The 18,976-nt window shown below is 42.8% G+C and overlaps 9 protein-coding genes across 9 annotated transcripts; 4 read left to right on the forward strand and 5 right to left on the reverse strand.

Moving 5' to 3' along the window:
- Positions 1-817: 817 nt before the first annotated feature.
- Positions 818-1,457, reverse strand: BYT42DRAFT_615749 (uncharacterized protein; the record flags this gene model as incomplete). The annotated part of the gene is made up of 2 exons (XM_051571994.1): positions 818-888; positions 1,151-1,457. The coding sequence occupies 2 exons, from the start codon at positions 1,455-1,457 to the stop codon at positions 818-820; spliced, it is 378 nt and encodes a 125-aa protein (XP_051421864.1).
- Positions 1,458-3,724: 2,267 nt separating this feature from the next.
- BYT42DRAFT_576975 (uncharacterized protein) lies at positions 3,725-4,246 on the reverse strand (the record flags this gene model as incomplete). The annotated part of the gene is made up of 2 exons (XM_051569114.1): positions 3,951-4,246; positions 3,725-3,872 (listed from the first exon to the last, which is right to left on the reverse strand). A coding segment is annotated over exon 1 (211 nt), but the record flags the coding sequence as incomplete, so codon positions are not given.
- BYT42DRAFT_547617 (uncharacterized protein) lies at positions 4,203-6,128 on the forward strand (the record flags this gene model as incomplete). Its single annotated transcript, XM_051565961.1, has 7 exons — positions 4,203-4,246; positions 4,500-4,514; positions 4,580-4,844; positions 4,911-5,156; positions 5,305-5,350; positions 5,441-5,977; positions 6,049-6,128. The coding sequence occupies 7 exons, from the start codon at positions 4,203-4,205 to the stop codon at positions 6,126-6,128; spliced, it is 1,233 nt and encodes a 410-aa protein (XP_051421866.1).
- A 39-nt stretch (positions 6,129-6,167) lies between these two features.
- On the reverse strand, positions 6,168-8,415 carry BYT42DRAFT_576986 (transcription factor IIA, alpha/beta subunit). Its single transcript, XM_051569115.1, has 7 exons — positions 8,113-8,415; positions 7,912-8,013; positions 7,682-7,825; positions 7,222-7,605; positions 6,930-7,154; positions 6,744-6,848; positions 6,168-6,670 (listed from the first exon to the last, which is right to left on the reverse strand). The coding sequence occupies exons 1-7, from the start codon at positions 8,128-8,130 to the stop codon at positions 6,563-6,565; spliced, it is 1,086 nt and encodes a 361-aa protein (XP_051421867.1). The 5' UTR covers positions 8,131-8,415; the 3' UTR covers positions 6,168-6,562.
- Positions 8,416-8,810: 395 nt separating this feature from the next.
- BYT42DRAFT_576990 (uncharacterized protein) lies at positions 8,811-10,097 on the forward strand. The gene has a single exon (XM_051569116.1). The coding sequence runs from the start codon at positions 8,853-8,855 to the stop codon at positions 10,038-10,040; it is 1,188 nt and encodes a 395-aa protein (XP_051421868.1). The 5' UTR covers positions 8,811-8,852; the 3' UTR covers positions 10,041-10,097.
- Positions 10,098-10,674: 577 nt separating this feature from the next.
- BYT42DRAFT_413026 (tubulin beta-1 chain) lies at positions 10,675-12,419 on the forward strand. Its single transcript, XM_051563439.1, has 4 exons — positions 10,675-10,824; positions 10,922-10,938; positions 10,991-11,130; positions 11,199-12,419. Exons 1-4 carry the CDS (start codon positions 10,797-10,799, stop codon positions 12,277-12,279), a joined length of 1,266 nt encoding a protein of 421 aa, XP_051421869.1. The 5' UTR covers positions 10,675-10,796; the 3' UTR covers positions 12,280-12,419.
- Positions 12,419-13,255, reverse strand: BYT42DRAFT_413115 (uncharacterized protein). The gene is made up of 2 exons (XM_051563440.1): positions 13,068-13,255; positions 12,419-12,933 (listed from the first exon to the last, which is right to left on the reverse strand). Exon 2 carries the CDS (start codon positions 12,922-12,924, stop codon positions 12,559-12,561), a length of 366 nt encoding a protein of 121 aa, XP_051421870.1. The 5' UTR covers positions 12,925-12,933; positions 13,068-13,255; the 3' UTR covers positions 12,419-12,558.
- A 609-nt stretch (positions 13,256-13,864) lies between these two features.
- On the reverse strand, positions 13,865-16,215 carry BYT42DRAFT_500114 (Endonuclease/exonuclease/phosphatase; the record flags this gene model as incomplete). The annotated part of the gene is made up of 6 exons (XM_051564686.1): positions 13,865-14,006; positions 14,082-14,735; positions 14,834-14,991; positions 15,063-15,220; positions 15,322-15,393; positions 15,474-16,215. The coding sequence occupies 6 exons, from the start codon at positions 16,213-16,215 to the stop codon at positions 13,865-13,867; spliced, it is 1,926 nt and encodes a 641-aa protein (XP_051421871.1).
- A 1,044-nt stretch (positions 16,216-17,259) lies between these two features.
- On the forward strand, positions 17,260-17,592 carry BYT42DRAFT_499213 (uncharacterized protein; the record flags this gene model as incomplete). Its single annotated transcript, XM_051564620.1, has 1 exon — positions 17,260-17,592. One exon carries the CDS (start codon positions 17,260-17,262, stop codon positions 17,590-17,592), a length of 333 nt encoding a protein of 110 aa, XP_051421872.1.
- Positions 17,593-18,976: the final 1,384 nt, after the last annotated feature.

The raw sequence follows: 18,976 nt of genomic DNA on the forward strand, positions 1-18,976 counted from the left end.
GTGTGGTTGCCTTCTAAGGCGCTACAAGAGATCACAGGAGCATGCTACATTGTCCCGATTTCTATGTAGCATCATCACACAGAATCAAACAACTACAGGATTATTGCAGGAATTTCATGCAATAACAAGGATATCAAATGAGTGGGTGCATCATCGTAAATTGTTGGAATCATAGTCAAGGACCGTGCTCACTACAAATGCAGAGAATTTACTTGTTGATGGGGCCGGATCGCGACAACAGTAAAGTTCTGTTTGCTTGCGTAAAAATACTCTAGCACACTATTGTTGCCATAACAAACGGGCTTCAAAGGTCCTGATACAGAGATGCTTCGTTCACCCATGCCAACCGCACCTAGGATACAGTGATAATAAGAATCTCGCAGTTTCATTACTGTGAGTTTTGATTATTCTACTAATTTGCTCCTATTGCGCATTTTAGCTCCACTTGATGATTCTCATGATCGAAAAGTGTTCAAAACTAGCATGATATACGGCATGAGGACGCGTTCAGGCCTGTTGCTCTCAACCTTTGAAGCTAATTCCATAGCCAATGGAAAACAGAGGTTGGGGTTGCTCTGTGAAAGTAGCAATGCCGATCTGATGCAAGCCGAGCTGGCGACTATTATACAGGTACAGACGCAGAAACTATACCTCTGTATTCTTGTCTGTTTCGGAAACTCCAATGATGCTGACTTTCCATTCCTCTGTCATAGTTGAGACTCAGCCTAGATCCTTTTTAAAATTTTATTTGGTGGTTGAAAACCAAGATAGGAGGGTAGTGTGTGGCAGAACAAGTAACCCAATGCCTTTCGGTAAGCTACTTGCTACTGGACGCCGATTTCTTGCTGTCATCGGTATTCGGGTTTCTGGTGGGTCGTTTGAATGGCACTGATGGGGTTCATCGCCAGAACCACCCACAGGTAACAAAGGCATCACTCACCCCGGGATCAACATCGCAAACTGTGGCATTGGTCAAATTTGCTCGGACATAGTGGGGAGTGAGCGGCGGCGTTTTTTGTTTTGGCCGCTTCGGCTTCTTAAATATGAACTGAACATCTGTCCCATCTGTGGTGATTTGGTCTTTCGTGCACGGAAACACTTTGCAACATATGATAATTCACGAAAAGAGACGCAACAAATGTGACATTACGAACATGTTCAGCAGCTCGCTGTACGGCACCAATAAAACGTGGACATTTGCATATATTCTTGAGGGACGTCTTGATGATCGATGTTCGCTCGAGTTCACTGGCATGAATCCGCTTGGGACGGTAATTTGGGCATGCTTTGTTGGAAGAACGGCCGTGTCCAGATTGACCACATGATGAGCAAACTGCTATATCGCCACTCGCTTCTTGCTTAGCAGCACGCTTTGCGTTGACATGCTCGAACTTGATCTCGTTCTTGATTCTGTTTGTAGCAGATGACGATGCTTCGCCTACATGTTTGAAAATCATGAGTTTTTTAGTTTAGCACAGGAAACAAATCGGATGCAAGTTATGTTATCTACCTCCTTGGGCGGACGTCGGAGCTGTAAGTGGTCAAATGCAGGAGTGAGATGGCGTTACACGATGATATTCTGAAGTCTTACCCTCGCTTCCGTCACTTTTTTCTTCTTCTTGCGTGAACGGTCTTGGCCCTTGCTTTATATTTTGGTATTACCAGCGGTGGTTGGAAGTCGTCGTCAGATAAGGTTGGGTTTGGATCTGGAAAAACAAAGAATGTTCAGACAGCTTTTGGTGAATCCGAATAGTGTTTTCTATACCGGATGATGGAGGTGTAGTCGCGCGTTTTTTTCCTGTTCGATTACGGTTAGCCATGCGGCGCAGGGTAAAAATAGGCAAGAAAAATAATGAAAGAGAGAAAGAGAAATATTGGCAGCTCCAATGCATGCTGCGCCGATAATGAACACAAATTTGAAACGCTTACTTGTAAAGCAGTCTCACACAACCCGCTCTGCCGCTGAAACAATATGCAAAAATTCCTATTGCAGACATTCCCAAGTAGATGACTGAATGGTGGAAGCTGTAGTTCATTTCTCTTTCACTCTTTTCCTTTTTTCCTTTGTCAAGGATCACACTGCGCCGCATGGCAAACTACAATCGGAAAGACAAAACATGCTCGACTGCACTTCCATCCTGGCCACCTTCAGTGACGAAAAGGAAAGACTTGGAATTGAAAATCGAAAATGTTTCCAGACCCTCCAGCTTGGGCCAAAGCCGATCGACGATCTCACTTTGAATGCAGGCCTGCGTTTATACGTACCACGGATGTACCATATGCTTGAGCGAATCGAACGAAAAGTCTTTATCCAAGAAGAACATCCACAGAGGTTTGTATCCTCTACATATGTATCAAGACATGTCAACGAGGTGAGTAATATGACGTTTTTTGGTATTGGATTCAACCAAAAAATATATCCTTTTAGCCAACTATTGAATTTTCATGAAAGAAACCATCTTTTCCAAGATGTCGTCAAGCTTGATTGTGACTGTTCATTCTGCCATCAAACTTTTAGTTTGTAGTTGAATATATATGTTGTTCCCATTTTCCAAAATGTATATGAAATCCGAGCAGATATTGCGAGTTTATACCGTCAATCAAAAAATATTTTTGATTGAGCTCATACGACGTGTCAATCGTCGCTTGGAATTTTTTTGGTCGTTCTGTCACGTCAATAGTCGGTTCGGGTTCGAGTGGTGCTCATTATTGTGAATCCATTCAGCTTTTTTAAAAAGAAGTCGCATAAAGTGACCTGCTTCGTTGGTTGATTTGCTTTGCTTGACCTCAGCACCAAACTTTTGATGAAAGTGCTAAATACTATATACTGTATACTGACATCGAGTAACTGTAAGCGAGTTCTATGAATTTAAAGGGAAATGACTGACGCGTGCCCAAATGATGCGTATCTTCATGTTGATACTGCATGAATATATTCCATCTTCTATTCGAAAAGACTCCAAGTTGTGCATTCTGTAGATATAGTCCGAGTTATTCTTCATGATCGAGAAATACTTTAACAATTCAAATCCATCGATGGTTGGGCGGAACACACAAGTCAGCAACACATTTCCCATCGATGCGATGGGAACAGACTACACCTTTTTTTTTTTTTTTTTTGTTAAGGAGGAGAACAAATAACCTCGGTTAACAATGATTCGCCTCTGTGGTCGCTTACAAAAACGATAGGGAAACAATAGAAACATCGATGCGATGCAGCAAATAACAAATTTATACAGATTGAGGCAAGCGCTGAGAACGCTATCTGCTATCACTGAAGTAAAGGGGACCTAGCAAAAAAAGTTGCAATGAATTTTACTTGGCATTTTTGCTCAATAATCCGTTACACTACATTTCTATAAATAGCGGTTTCTTCAAATGATGACAACGACATGGTTTGAACAGAGATATTGCTTCTGTAAAATGATAAAGGAAAAAAAGTTCTCCTCATCCACTCCCCCTATTCTATAGATCCATAATAGCCCTACCAGACGTTCATAAGGTGAACCAAGCGCACGTGCTTGATCGAGGTGAACAGGGGCTGAGAAATAAACCCAATGCACTGACCTATAAATAAACCTCGTGCGCGAGTCGTTCGTTATAAAAATAACATTCGTTATTCGAGTATTTTCCTTCTCGTGACGGTTGACAATACACAACTCTTCAGGATTGGGCGTACCAAAATTTCCCAACTGTGAACGGTTTTAGAGGGGTCATCAATGAATCTTGTAATACGATTTTCTGGCACTGTATTGTAATGTGATTTGAGATCATCGAGCTACATGCAACAAAGCTTCTAGTATATACTTCTTTTTCCACACATCGAGATGTGCCCAATTTTGGCATTATCAAGGATTTAAGCATATCACTTGCTAGGCATAATAATATAAAGACTGTTACTTTAAAGCACTCTTTGAAAAAGACATAGGAAAGAAAATGTAAAGATGTACCTTTTTTGAAAAAAAAAAGCTCAGCAATGTAACATGGGATGAAAATTATTTCAATGTCTTGAGCATGATACGATGGCGAAATGGTGCAACGAAAAAGAAAAAAAAAACTTCCAAAAGCAGCAACCGCAGTTCTTTGGTAACAAGGCACAGGGACCGACAGTAAAAGCTCAGGCAGGAGACACAAGCCACTGTAACAGAAAAATCCAGAGGTGATACCGAATGTATTCTTTGTTTCTTCCTTTTCTCATCGTCATGTCGCATATACTCACCAAGAAGCAGGAAGAGAAAAACTTGCAGTAAGTTTTCTACATCACGCTTTTCCACTCATCCATACAGCAGACCAAGCAGGCATTTTTTAAAATGTACCATTCACAGAAAAGTCCGTGACCTTTTACGACTACCTGAAAATAAAAAGTGCTTCGATTGCCCTACCAAGGTACCCGTCGTATAATGAATCAGGGGGAGAACCTTTTCACTGACCCTTCATGCTTTCCCGGTACAGAGTCCTTTTTTCATCAATGTAAGCATACAGACTTTTGTTTGCGCCAGATGTTCCGGGTTGGTGTAAGTATGTCCAGGATTTGATAGGGATTCATCTCGTCTTACCGGCTCATGTTCTGGGATTTTAGGCGTGAAGTAGGTCATCGTGTCAAGTCCATCTCCGCCAGTACTTTTTCGGGACCGGAAGTGGTGGCGATTCAGCAGGGTGGCAATGAGATCGCTCGCCGTATCTGGTTGAGCACTTACAACTCGTCGACCACGGAGCCTGAAACAGATAACGATGTCCGCCTTTTCATGCGTCAGAAATATTACGAGCAAAAGTGGCTGAACCGAGAAAAACTAAAGGAACACGCGGAACTCGTCAAAGCACTGGTGAGACAGATGTTTACAGAGGTACACATACGAGGATAAATACGGGTAGAGTTTGTTTCTTCAGTGGGTCTAATGATGTTAGAATAGGATGGTGTACGTCGACCACGTGTTCCTACCCCGCCATTGCCTACCGACCATCAAAATGCGTCAACATCGTATTTCCCTCCACAGTCTAAAAGCCCCGAAAAAATGTCGACTCGCCCTTCACCACAACCGAGCGCTTCCTGGATCGAGGATAACACGCCTCTCGCCATGACTCCAGGTGGACAGACAGTACGCCAGATTCCAGAGAAATTAAAGATCATTCCCCATGCTGAAAGGGTATCGGATAAGGTGCGTTCTATTTATTTCTCTTGTAGGCAGCTGGTTTTTTTTTCTTTATCGGTGGCCTTTTGAAAAAATAATAATTTCAAGGATCATCTTGAGATTATGTAAGCTGTAAAAAAAAGCGGGATCGCTCATGAAAGCATATTTATTACAGAATCAATCGCCAGTACCTCATTCAGCACCTTTCGCTTTTGGTTATGGTAAGACATATCCAACCTTTTCTTGGCTCATTTCTTTTTTTTTTTTTTTGGGGAGGGGGTGGCATGCTGACTAAAGAGTTTTTGTGTTAGGTGGCGGTTCCTTTTCTATTCCGTCTCCTTCGATTCAATCGGGTCCTACCTCACCTCGATCGTCTGCGAGCCCAGTTGTATCATCTGTAATGAATCGTGCAGCGAGTCAAATGACTTCACCTACCTTTGCCTCCAATAGCTTCCTTTCCGAACTTGCCGGCCTCGATTCACCTCCCATTGTCAATAAAGCGACCTACACTGGCGGTATACTCGTTCCCAATTCACCTACAACATCGACCCCGCTTTCACCTAGTATGAATTCCCCACAAACGCTTCAAAGTTCATTGTCGAAACCATCCATTGGATCAACTCCCCATACTGTCAAATCCGAGAATAAATCATTCACGCCCGTGTCCGCTTTCGATCCTTATGCCGCACTACGGGATCTCACTCTCTCTGATCACCCCAACAAGTCATCTTCCGCGAATCAACCGACCAATGCTTCACCATACAACTATGGAAAAGTAGGATCCCAAAAACCACGACCGCAATCCTTGCAGCCTCAAAAATCGTCAACTACCAACGCGTTATGGGGAGGTAAGCGTCTTTTATTCTCTTATCGAGGAAATAGAAGACACAGATAATAATTCAGCCATGATTTTCTACAGAGTTTACTTCAGCCGATGACAGCCTCTCTCGCTCCAACGCATTCAGTAGTTTAGATCCCCTGGCACAATGGAAGAAATAAAGAAAAGCTCGCTCCAACGTCTTTCAACAATGAGATGCTGTCTTTTTATTTTGACATCATGTTCGATGAGAATTTAGATAAAGGAACGATAACCTCGGATGGGTCTGCCGTAGTCTTTTTGAAGACTGGCTATCACAAACAGTATTGGCATTTTATTGGATATGACCCATCATTAAAGGTAAAAGCAAGTTACTACAAAGGGTCAAATAACGGGATCTTGGATAAACCCATACATATAAAAAGGACGACATGATTATACCTGGGATGGAAAGTAGGAAAAACAAAAAGTCATGGTGGGATAAAAAAGGATAGTGATAAACAGGGCGATAGTGATTTTATTGCTTTTCTTTTTTTTTCCTTTGTTTTTTTTTGTTTTTTGATTTGTCTTTCCGAGTCTTTTTTTTTTATACAGCATAAGATGGCTAATTCCTAATCTACCACTCAAAGTCCCCATTGGCGCGATGGAATAGATAGTCACGTCCATTGACCAACATGATGCCATCCTTCAAGATACACTTCCATTTGTTCTTTGTGCGTGTTACCTAAAAACAATGGTCAAATCATCAATCGTTCAATTCCCTCGTATTTTGACCCTAGTGCAAACTGGCTTTTTACCTTGTCGTATAGACACAGGATGATGTGCTCAATTTCCTCACCACCCTCCGCATCATCATCCGCATCATCGGAATCGTCCAGATCGGAATTGATCTCATCCTCATCCTATAAAACAATGAATAGACCGTATCGTTTTGTTGTTTCTCCTTTTTTTTCAATTTTTTTTTTCCTTGCCCAAATACGTACGTTACCGGCATCACCATCCAGTTGTGGAATTCTTGTATTGGAGCGAATAGCGCCTGCTTTGATAGCCCTTGCTTTCGCATCACGCAAGAGTTCTTGTACATGGTCGGGTAGTGAGCTCAGCTCAATAGGTTCGCCAGTTGACCAATGTGCCGAACATGAAATGGTGGATTGTTCATCATCCGCTTCATTCTTCATGATCATATCAGCAATGTGAGCATCAATTTGCTGTGACCCATCAAAAAAAAAAGGGTCAGTATACGGTCCTCTCGAGTACAACTCTATTGTCACTTACTTCCGTTGTCATGTCATCATTCAAACCGTCATTTTGAGGGATATTAGGTCGCGCTGAACCGGGCAATTGTAAATTTTGCAAGGAAGAGGGATTAGATGATGTCTGTTGTGGCTGTTGGGATGGTTGCTGGGATAACTGCGAATGCTGTTGTGGCGTTGATGATTGAACTTGCAATGGTTGTGACGTTGGCATGGGCGGTGGCATCATTGGATATTGGTTATTGTTGGCTTGCGGCATAGGTCTTTGAGCGTTTTGTGGAGGCAAAGCGTAACCTTGCTGTCGCATCACACCATTTGTTAATGGCTCTTGTTTGATGGGCGTTCGCATGCTTGTTCCAACAGTAGCTAATGATGCTAAATTTGCAGCAGCCCCCTGATTATATGTCTAAAACTCGAGTTAGCTATCCCATATCCCATTGTTTCCACCGAATATCTCGTCATGCTCGTCGTCAAGCACTTACAGAAGGATACTGCATAGAGGACATGCCATCAGGTGCAGAGCCCATATTCATATTTGTATGATTATCGGTCTCTTCATCATAGAAATTCTCTTCCGTGAAGCCAAAGTTGGCTACTCGCGACCGAGCCACCTTTGTTTCCCATGACTATTTTCGACTCTGTAAGCATCCAACAACACCAACAGTCCAGAGAAAAAGAGCCCAAAAAGCACTATAAGAAAAAAACCGCTTACCCGCTGCAGTTCTTGCAAGATGGCCTCATCGATGCCCATGTCTTCAAATTCACCACGAACTTGGTTGATCACATCGTCAATAACGTAACGATAGACATTGGACTACAGAAAGTAAAAAGATTCAGACAATCTTGCCATCAAACGAAAAAAAAAAGAGCCATGGGAATGGAAGCTTGGAAAAACAAAGGAAATGGAACTCACCACAATAGCGTTGGACATTTTTTAACGACGCAGGAACGATGGGTGAACAAATGAAGCTATCAATCGAGTATAGACCAGAACAATTAAAAGAAGGATGGAATAAAAAAGACGAGATTTCATTAGTTATGCATGGGAAGAACATTTATTGTTCGTAAGAGTCAAAATGCTGCACCATCACAGATTAAGAAAGAAAGATTGCTTTTCATAATCATCAAGCAAGCAAAATATATCACAATTTAAGGAAGGGGTTCAGAGGTCTGAAAGCTCACCTTCAAGAAAAGAATCAGAAAAGCGGAAAAGGAGCGCCGTTTTTATAGCGATAAATCCTCTCTAGCACTATTTATAGTGTTTTTTTTTGGTCAAACCAAGTCACACATTTCCATAAAGGGCAATTTCCATCTTTGGAATGGATGACTGGGTTTTTTTTTTGTGGTTTCTAACAAGTCGAGATGAATGGATAAAATATTTTCCCTGAATGGCTGGGCAAAAGATATCGACATCCACCGAAACAATGACTACATCGATGTTTCCATGCTGATACGTATGATTCATAGCACCGTGGACACGTGTAATGGCATGAATTTTCAATATATTTAATAGAAGAACCCTCTGTCAAGGCAACTGAGGATCTTTTTTTGTTCAATATCAGATTCAAGCGACCTTGCACATATCGAGATCCGTGTGGTTCAATGTGACGGGTTTATTTTTGGAAACTGAATGTAATTTGATCGATCTTCCAAATGCCTCATATTTTTTTTCTCGATAACAAATTCGTTTGTAATTCAATTTACAGTTTTTTTTTTATTCCCTTTCTTTTTGTTCGGTTCACCATGATTATTGAATCGACCGACGACATTATCCTCGATGCTGCCAATGTGTTAATGGAGGAAGCGCAAGCACTTCGAGCGGCGGCAACTCGATTACAAATGAATGCTGTTTCGCGAGATGGATACAAGCAAGCCATCTACCTCATGTTCCGTGCCTTGGATTGTGGAGGCAAAATCGTGGTGACGGGCGTGGGTAAATCCGGCAAAATCGGCGAGAAAATTGTGGCCACCATGTTATCCACAGGAACCTGTGCAACATTTTTGCATCCAGTAGAAGCCTTACATGGAGACCTAGGAACGGTGCAAGCCAATGATGTGGTGCTCGCTTTATCCTTTTCCGGGAATACTGAAGAATTATTGATGCTCCTCCCAAGTTTAAAGCACCGCAAGGTGCCTGTCGTAGGGTTAGGCGGCAATCCCAACAGTAAATTGGCCCGAGAATGTGCAGCGTGGCTTGACGGGTTTGCGGTGCGAGAAGCCGGTGGCGAAATTCCGGCTCCCACTTCTTCCACGACGTTGGCATTGGCGGTGGGCGATGCGCTGGCGTTATCATTAGCGAAGCTTCGACGATTTGATACGGCCGGATTTGCCTTGAACCATCCCGGCGGGACCCTTGGCAGACGACTACTATTAAAGGTGCGGGATGCCATGGTCCCTGCAGACCACGTTGCGTCGGTCATGTCCTCCGCTTCCTTGGACGTAGTGATTATGGAAATGACGAAATACCCCAAAGGCGGCTGCGTAATCGTTTTGAAAGACGAGGCGACGGAAGAATTATTCCCTTCACCACCATCGTCAGCTGCGTCCGATGAAGACGTGATGCAAGATGTCCACTCTAATACCGTCGCCGGTGTCATCACGCACGGAGATATCCATCGTATTCTGAAAACGTCTGCCCGGGATAATATTTTCCATGCCAAAGCAGGGAATATCATGACCTCGAATCCTATCATGTGTAACTGGAAAGATCTGGCATCGGACGCTATGCGTCGAATGATTGACCATAATCCAAAGAACTACCTCCCTCTCTTACCTGTCACTGATGATGATCGTCGCTGGCGAGGTGTGGTGACACTGAAGGACTTGCAGGAATTGTTCTGATTCGACCATGTTTACTCCCCCCCCGAAAAGATAGATGCTTTTGTTGCTTTTTTTTTTGTTGTTGTCTCCGTTGCCCCTTTCGTACCACCCGCTTTGCTTTAATGTGCTCATAGAACACATATATAATCACTTTCCTTTCTCTCCAACCCCTCTCTCTCTTGTCTTTTTTTCCCTTTCTCTCTCTCTCTCTCTCTCTCTTATCTCTTTCTGGCACGCGCAGATGTGTGTGGACCTCGTTATCTTAGATTTTTATCTCATATTGATTATGCTTGATTGTATATTACTGTATTTTGTATATTTAAACCTGTTATCCCTATTTACTTTTTTTTTTTCCTATCACCCAAACCGTTTACACTGCCATTTCGAGAATGTATCGTGTGTTTTCGCGCAAATAAACCATAGAGTCGTGCATGCATATCTTTAAAAGGATGATGATCTTTTTTTTTAATTTTTTTTTTTTCGGAGAGGCTGTGATACAGGAAAAATTCGGTTTTTTCACAGATACAGGCATCGGACAGTGACCACTGGGACAAACATGCCGCAGTGCACACTGGTATACATAACGCACAATTCACCCCCCGAACGCCTTTGACACACACTACAAAAAGAAATAATGGAGGTTCATGCTTTGCTTCCAATAGGAAAAAATTGACATATAAAAAGGTTTCAGGTCTCCTTTTTCTTCAACCTCTCTTTTTAACCTTTTACCTTTTCCCCCTCTTTTTTCGTATACTTTAACCAAACCGATAGGCCATCATGAGAGAGATCATCCACGTTCAAGCAGGTAATAAAGAACGCCGCTTTTCCTATTTCATTGGAACTCAGCCGTTCTACTCCTTTCTTATCTTTTTATTGCTTCGCTTTTTCTTTGTGAATTACAGGCCAGTGTGGTAATCAGGCAAGTAACCCGGTTATGTCATCATGAACGTATACTAATACGCTTTTTATAGATTGGTCAAAAATTCTGGGAAACCATTAGTCAAGAGCATGGTATTGATCCCACCGGTGCCTATGCCGGTACCAACGATTTGCAGTTGGAACGTATCAATGTGTATTACAATGAAGGTTCCCCAGGCAAATATGTCCCAAGGTATGCGTTTTTTTAACACATGCCAAACAAAAAAAAAGTCAGTTGGCTAACGAAGGGATGGCTTGCAGATCGGTGCTTGTGGACCTGGAGCCGGCCACCATGGATTCTATTCGAGCAAGTACCTATGGCAAGCTGTTCCGACCAGACAACTTCATCTTTGGCCAATCCGGTGCTGGTAACTCATGGGCCAAAGGCTACTACACGGAAGGAGCCGAACTGGTCGACTCGGTGCTTGACATCATTCGTAAAGAAGCTGAGCATACCGATTGCTTGCAAGGTTTCCAGTTGGCCCATTCTTTGGGTGGCGGTACCGGTTCTGGTTTGGGTTCCCTGTTGTTATCAAAGATCCGCGAAGAGTACCCTGACCGCATGTTGTGTTCCTATTCTGTGGTACCGTCACCCAAAGTATCCGATACCGTCGTCGAACCGTACAATGCCGTGTTGTCGGTCCATCAACTGGTGGAAAATTGCGACGCCACATTCTGTATTGACAACGAAGCTCTCTACGATATCTGTTTCCGCACTCTCAAGTTGACCAATCCTGGTTACGGCGAGTTGAATCAACTCGTTTCTGCTGTCATGTCAGGTGTATCCACCAGTCTGCGATTCCCAGGACAGCTCAACTCGGATCTTCGCAAGTTATTCGTCAACATGGTGCCTTTCCCTCGTCTTCACTTTTTCATGGTAGGCTTTGCTCCGTTGACAGCCCTCAGCTCGGAGCAATACCGCAATGTGAGCGTGACCGAACTCACCGCACAAATGTTCGATGCGCGTAACATGATGGCCGCCTCAGACCCTCGTCACGGCCGTTATCTTACGGTAGCCACCATTTTCCGCGGTCGCCTGTCGACAAAAGAAGTTGAAAATCAAATGTTGGCGGTGCAGCAGAAGAATTCATCCTATTTCGTCGAATGGATTCCAAACAGTGTGAAAACTTCCTTATGTGACATTCCTCCGGTCGGCCTGCGAATGTCCGGTACCTTCATTGGCAACAGTACGGCTATCCAAGAGTTATTCAAGCGTGTCAACGAACAATTTACCGTCATGTTCAAACGTAAAGCGTTCATGCATTGGTACACAGGCGAAGGCATGGACGAAATGGAATTTACGGAGGCTGAATCCAATATGAACGATCTTGTGTCAGAGTAAGAAATCGGGTTTTCGTATGCATGCGGCATCTCCATAAGAATAATCTTTTTTTTCTTTTGCATTTATTTTCTAGGTACCAGCAATATCAGGAAGCGAGTATTGAGGATACTGAACTTGAAGAAGGCGAATATGAAGAGGAGAACGAACATCTGGATGCAGCTTAAAAATAGGCTTGTCATTTTATCGTGAAATTCGATAGTTATTTCCTTCTTTTTTTTTTTTGCTCATTCTATTTCCTTTATTTTCTCATTCTCTCGCACACACACACACACTCACTCTTTATGTCTTCTTGTCCTTTTCCTTTTTGTGCTGCATATGCATGCATGCTCCAGGATCAGCAGTGGATGAGCCTCCGGGGGTTTCTTTTCTTAGCTTCAAGCATATTATTTTCGAGCATAGGAACAGCATATCTAGTTTAAAGTTTATCCTGTACGATAAACAAAGAGAAAACAAGCAGCCGATGTGAAAAAAATCGCAAAATGGGCAACACCAATTCCTAATTTGTGGTGATGAAAATATAGAAATCATCCAGGCAACTGTTGCGGCAATACTAAAAAGTAAAAAGAATGTCATACCGAGAATACGATACCAAGCTGTCGAAATAACACATACAGGAGCTCTCAAACAACGCCATGCAAGTATCATATGAACATACTTCTCTAATCACAAATTTGCAGAGTAAAGGAAAGAAGGTAGTGTAACAATGAGGATAGAAGCGGATATGCAGAATACCAAAAAAAAAGTCGCTTAGCACAAAATCACCTCATTGAGTTCTGATATCAACCTACTCAAGGTAATCCCTAGTTTGCAGGAGCTCCCAAGCCGCAGATACATAGCAGATGCCAGCATGGGTAAAAAAAAGAAAAAAGAAAACTGGAAGCATTACCGCCAATAAGCAGAATGAATGTAAAAACAAAACAAAAGCAGTACTACAAGCCAAGCGAGAAAAAGGGAAATTTTGAGCAAATAGAAGAACAGTTCAATGTGTAACTTGAATCGGACCTGTCCTTCATGAGTGGTGAATACTGGAATTAGACCGGAGTGATGTGATTGATATCTCAAATTCATTTGAAATGGACGCGGCATACAGAATTATAGTCATGGAGGCTGTCTTCTCTCCGACTTCCAAGAAGCAATATCTGCAGGACCGCTCCGAAAAGCTCTCACGCCCAAAGGAAAACTATGGTTAATTCAATGTTTTAATCCTTCGCAGTGGCCACAAAAAGATGACTCGTAAGAGGCAACGTAAAGTTGAACAATGATGGTGGAGAAGTTCAAGAGAGAACCCGTGCTGATGGCGCAGATCCAAGACAAAGTACAGCCTCTTTGCCAACAAAAGCTCCGTCTTTTTTGTTTCCATACGATAATAAGCTACTCTTCGAAGCAGTTTTTTGTCCCGCATTGATGACTCCAATACTGTCGCAGTATCCAAAACAGTAGAGCAGAATTGTCAGCTGTGGGGATGATTCTAGCATCTCCTTTTCCCAAGATACATTACAATTCTGATATGACTGTCATTGCGACACAATTCGTATGACAAAGCGTGCTGAAAGACCGGACGACCCTTTTTTTTCATATTTTTTTTTTATTTTGGTCTACCTATGCTTTCATTCCCTTTGGATCTATTATTGTTGTTATTGTAACGCCGTGAGGAGAAGCCAAAGTCTGCTTCTTCTGCTTCTCGTTGTGATGGTCTAAAGCGTAATTCGGTCATGATGGGGATGTGACTAGTGGAAAAAAAAAATAGGTAACTTATCAGCAAAATGAAGACAAACAAGACATTGGGTATCAAATAGACTTACTCTGACGGGAAGTGAGGATTGGGGAATCCAACCACTCTTGTTAGGTAGCTCTCCTCAATAGGTCCAAGCAGAGACAGGACGTCCAAGGTATTGTTGGTATACCAAATATAATCCAGTACGCCTTTGTAACCAGGTGTATAATTTGTAAAAGGCAGCTCTCCAATGTGGCTATATGCACTTTTCAGCGACAGTGGGTGCGACAATCCTTCGGATGTGTAATTGCCATAGATGTGATCCCCGAAATCGCAATGCCCCTGCTCTACTGCACTCTTGGATAAAAATTCATACACGCCTGATTCTGGTACAGAGTTGAAATCACCACACACCACGGTAGGTAATGCGGCGGGAGATGCATATACTCGGCCGTTGGGAGAAGATGCTGGCGGTGACAGATGCTTCATGGCAAACTTTTCAATCTCATCCATCAGCATGCCTACTTGGACCAGCTTCACATCGGCAAACGAAGGATCCCAATGGACATGAGAATTGGCCACCAACACACGCTCCAGGGTTTGCTTGTTTTCCAGCATCGTCAGAATTGCAATATTATCCTTGTTCATGACTCGGTTATAGATATCTTCGGTCTTTTTGAAATCCGGTCGTTGTAACGCTTTCTGATTGTATTCCAACAAGTAGTGCTCAATGATATTGAATCTATCAATGATTATTTTTACAACGGTTAGCATGCTGTTTTGGTGCAACTGGTCTCGCAAAAGAATATTGTGTAATGTGCATCATAAAAAAAAACATACTTGGAAGCTCGGTAAAAGGTGGCGCAACCATCCACGACACGACGTTCCTTTTCTGACATGGTTTTGGCTCTTGATTTAGGATAGAATATGCTGTCATAATCGCCCTCCTCTTTAAAGTGATGTTGCAAGGTGTCTTCAAAGCGGCCCATTTCAACTTCCTGTTAATCGACGAATAGTCAATAACATGGAACCCTGTCAAAGCGTTAATCCTTTTCATGGTTCACTTGACCTGCAAGCAAAAGATATCCGCATTCCAACCCTGGAGTTCAGCAATCAGCAATTCCTGGCGATAATCCCAATTCAAAGCCCACGAAGGCGTGTAACCATAAGCTTGACTGGTAGCATATTTCTGACAAAGGATATTGTAGCACAGAACCGTGAATTTGTCTGCCAATAAAATTAGTCACCCAGAAAAAAAAAGAAGATAAGAAGATCAACCCAATCGATCCATGCGAATTCTGTGATCTGAAAAGAAAAAGAATTTTTACCTTGTTTCTCTTCATCTGCTGCATCAATGCCTTCAATGGTAATCCACTCTCTGTGAGGGGGAGGCATACCCACTAATGAATTTGTTATTTAGTGCGTTGTTTGGTGTACAGGAGCCAAAAAAAAAAAAAAAAAAAAAAAAAAACCACTTTACCTGGGGCACTTTCTCTAAGCGACATAATGACGGCCTGTGTTCCTTCCTTGAGCAACAAGTTCTTGATGTCGGCTTGCATGGGATTGCCTTCCAAACCCAAGGTTTCCAGTTGATACAAGGTTCCCATTTCACTTGGCAAAGTGGTGAGATGATTATCAAACAGCAATAATTCCTTGAGATTGACAAGGAGACCGATCTCTGGGGGTAAGGACATCAACTTGTTACCAGACGCGTCCAGCACTTTGAGATTTTCCAATTTGGCAATCGAGGGTGCCAAATACGTCAAATTATTGTGATTCATGTAAATGACGGTTAGAAAAGTGTATGAACACAAAGCCGGCGATAAATTCTTCAGCCCCATGCCACCAATATCTAGAGTCGTCCATGTTTGCGCCTCAGTTTCTTCCTTCTTCTTACATCCGCGCACCCCATTCACAATCTTGTTGGCGGGATTGTTGGGGTCCGTAATGGTGACGGTGGAGGCTACAGGAGCATTACGAGCCATAGCTGCTGCTGTACGCGCATGGTGATGCGGTGATGAAGACTGTCGGGAAATCTGGGCATAGGTGAGCTGGCGTGCAACGTGCGGTGTCGTATTAGGGGGCAAGGATTGCCCCGTAAGCGTTAGGTCAGTCGGAGTATGTACGCTGGACCCACCAAGGACGCCATGAGAAGTGGAAAGCAAGAGCGGTTGCTGTTGAGAAGATTGCGGATGAGAGAGCTTCTGTTGAGCGAGATTCATAGATACAGGATACTGCGCAAACGAGTTGCTGGTGTACATTGAGGGAATGTAGTTTCCGAAAGACGAACAAAAAGAGACGAGCAATTTTTCCTTTCCTTTTTTTTTGGAGGTGAAGCTGAGTTGGTATTGCTGAATCACGTGGTGTGCTGAGTGACGTGCTTCGATTTTGCCGCGATCGATTGTGTGGTGGGGTCGATTTTTTTTTCCTTTTTTTTTTTGGTCTGTTATGAATACAGTAGCGAATGCTCGTTTCCTGTTGTCGATCATTTTACTCACTGGATAAAGATGGGCGAAAAAAAAACGCCCGTTTTGAATATAACGGATCATGGCTGCCATAAGAGCACGCCATCCACAGCCTGCAAGTGCGTTGGCATACTGTTTTTTGCAATGTTCCCCAATTTCTGTTTAAAAAATGATTGAATCCATACAATAGTAATAACGTAATACTTGTTACTTATCACGCTACGTTAAGAAACCGCTAACTGGTGGCAAAACGTGAAGGAAATAAAAGTCATGGATATGTCTTTCTCACACAGTCTGTTTTGGTTCGTTCGCCGACGCTGCGAATGTTGGTGGAATCTCACGATCTCCTGCCATAAAATGACTATGATCCAACACTCCTTAATCGAGTAAGCCTTTTTGGCAATCATAAAGATCCAACATCCTCTTCCTTGTTATATTGAAGCAAAAACAATCAATGTAATATCTTTTACTGATCGTTCCTCCTATACCACTCAAGAGCAAATATCGCATTTTTACTGCATCTGCTGTCATCGGCGGAAATCATGCTATCAAAAATCTAGCGTGATTCTTTTGTATAATTGCACCACGTTTTAATGACATACAGCAAAAACTATGAATAGTTTTACATTTGCATGTGTCATTTTCAAAAGAAAGAAAATTGCATGGCTGTCCATGCAAGAATCATCTGGCAACAGGCGGATTTCCAAAAATTGGAGGAAATTTGCTGAAAAATTCCACTCGGGAAGCTTGCCACGCTACGGCTTGTGAGCAACACGGGCACGACTCTCACTTACATTCGCTATGAATCCGCCAAACGAAGATGCCCATAAATTCGTGCAACCCAATGTAGCTCACAACACTAAACAACTTCAATACATTCGCTCATGCTTTGCCGCCATCGCAGGGTCGGCTGCTGGTATTCTCGGTCTCACCAACTGGAGCGGCTTTCTTTTTTACGGTATTAGCTGGTCTGTTCTCTCCATTTTACTATTCACATTCAAGATGAAGCAATCACCTTCCAATTACTTTGTTCACGGATGGCGGGATGTGACGATCAATGGCGCCATCAACGGATTACTCTCTTACACCTTATTTCACACTTTACTCTATGGCCTAGTTCATTTGTATCAATAAATATCCTCCTCGCGGTCCAATCCTCGTATTTCGCCAACACTGCGTCTGCACCATTTTGCAACCCATATAAAGTTTGGGACCCAATACATGACGCGTTCATCTGATTCAATTTTTTTTTTTATCTCTCCAAGGCCCTTTTCCCCCTTACAAATATAACGACTGTATTTCAAACACATCCGAGGATTTACAGCCATTTGGAGTTCGGGATGAGAGGAGAAAAAGGGAGAGAACACCAATACGAAAAAAAGTTCCAAGAAAAGGGACAATTCTGTCATTTACCGAATCAACATTATAACATATGGGTAAGAAGGGATGTAAAAAAGGTGATCCATGTTAATGCATTGATATATTGGTGGTTATTTCCTCCAGTTGGGTGAGAGGGGACAATCATATGATTCAACCAGCGAGATGCAGACAACATAACTTGTTCATGCTTATCCCGAAATCTTGTTGTGTTTACCAGTTACCCACAATCGCAAAATGAACATGGTACTTTCCGAATAGTCATCTGCTGAAACGCTTATTGGATGATCCACGGAAATTCATGGACCATACAGAGTAATGTATAAAGCGCACGTTGGGATTAGGGACGGTTATGGAAAAAAGCCAAACAAACATCAACCAGCACAAAAGGATTTGTTTGTCTTGCAACAATAAGGGCTGAAGGACACCTTCAATTGCACTATTAGCGACGCATTATCCATTGGTACCGTAATTATGTAGGCTCAACAAATACCAATCCAAAATTTGGAAGACTATATAAAGTTGCAAGTCTTACACGAAAGAGGGGAATACGGACAAAAATATCAGGCAAGATCTGAAACCCGATAAAGGGTGGAGCCTAGATTTGACTGAAACCATGATGATGATCCACACCGGATACGTATCTTCATTTATCCCGACGAAAGCCACACATTTGAAGACTTTGTGGTTGTATGCCATGACATCAACCATTGAGCTTACCTTTAAGAGACGAGAGCCTTGATAGAGGAATGGTGAGGCGGAAGTATAAAACGGTTTGAAAGTACCTTTTTTCCCCCTTACCTAACGTCACACACGCAAGCACGCACGCACACACAGACTGCCTATCCCATTTTGCAAGCCTTTATTTTTAGAGTGCAGCGATATTCATTCAACCGCGATAAAAGATACTCCAAGGCCATATCTGACGTTCGAGACAGCGCAGGCAGCAGGTTCTGCCCAATAATTACAGTGGACGAGTTTTTCGGCAGACCGTGCGGGCGATTGTTCAGCATCACAAGGGATTCCGAGATGCTGTCGTTGCCAATTTTGTGTAACCCAGTGGCGACATTGATTGTTCAAGATCCCAACCACCTCGACTGGAGCCTCTCCTTTGCTGCACACGCAGAGGCAGAAGAGACTC

This window comes from Radiomyces spectabilis (genome assembly GCF_025331425.1).
Source record: "Radiomyces spectabilis strain NRRL 2753 chromosome Unknown BYT42scaffold_9, whole genome shotgun sequence".
Lineage (NCBI taxonomy): Eukaryota > Fungi > Mucoromycota > Mucoromycetes > Mucorales > Radiomycetaceae > Radiomyces > Radiomyces spectabilis.

Excerpts from the sequence above, each read along its gene's own strand:
- BYT42DRAFT_576986 (XM_051569115.1), bottom strand. Across the intron at positions 6,849-6,929 it reads TGGATGGTGATGCCGGTAAC|GATGAGGATGAGATCAATTC; the intron begins GTACGTATTTGG and ends ATTGTTTTATAG. Across the intron at positions 6,671-6,743 it reads TCCTGTGTCTATACGACAAG|GTAACACGCACAAAGAACAA; the intron begins GTAAAAAGCCAG and ends CATTGTTTTTAG.
- BYT42DRAFT_576990 (XM_051569116.1), top strand. The coding sequence starts at position 8,853 with ATGCCTCATATTTTTTTTCTCGATAACAAATTCGTTTGTAATTCAATT.
- BYT42DRAFT_413026 (XM_051563439.1), top strand. The coding sequence starts at position 10,797 with ATGAGAGAGATCATCCACGTTCAAGCAG. Across the intron at positions 11,131-11,198 it reads CCAGGCAAATATGTCCCAAG|ATCGGTGCTTGTGGACCTGG; the intron begins GTATGCGTTTTT and ends GATGGCTTGCAG.
- BYT42DRAFT_413115 (XM_051563440.1), bottom strand. The coding sequence starts at position 12,924 with ATGATACTTGCATGGCGTTGTTTGAGAGCTCCTGTATGTGTTATTTCG.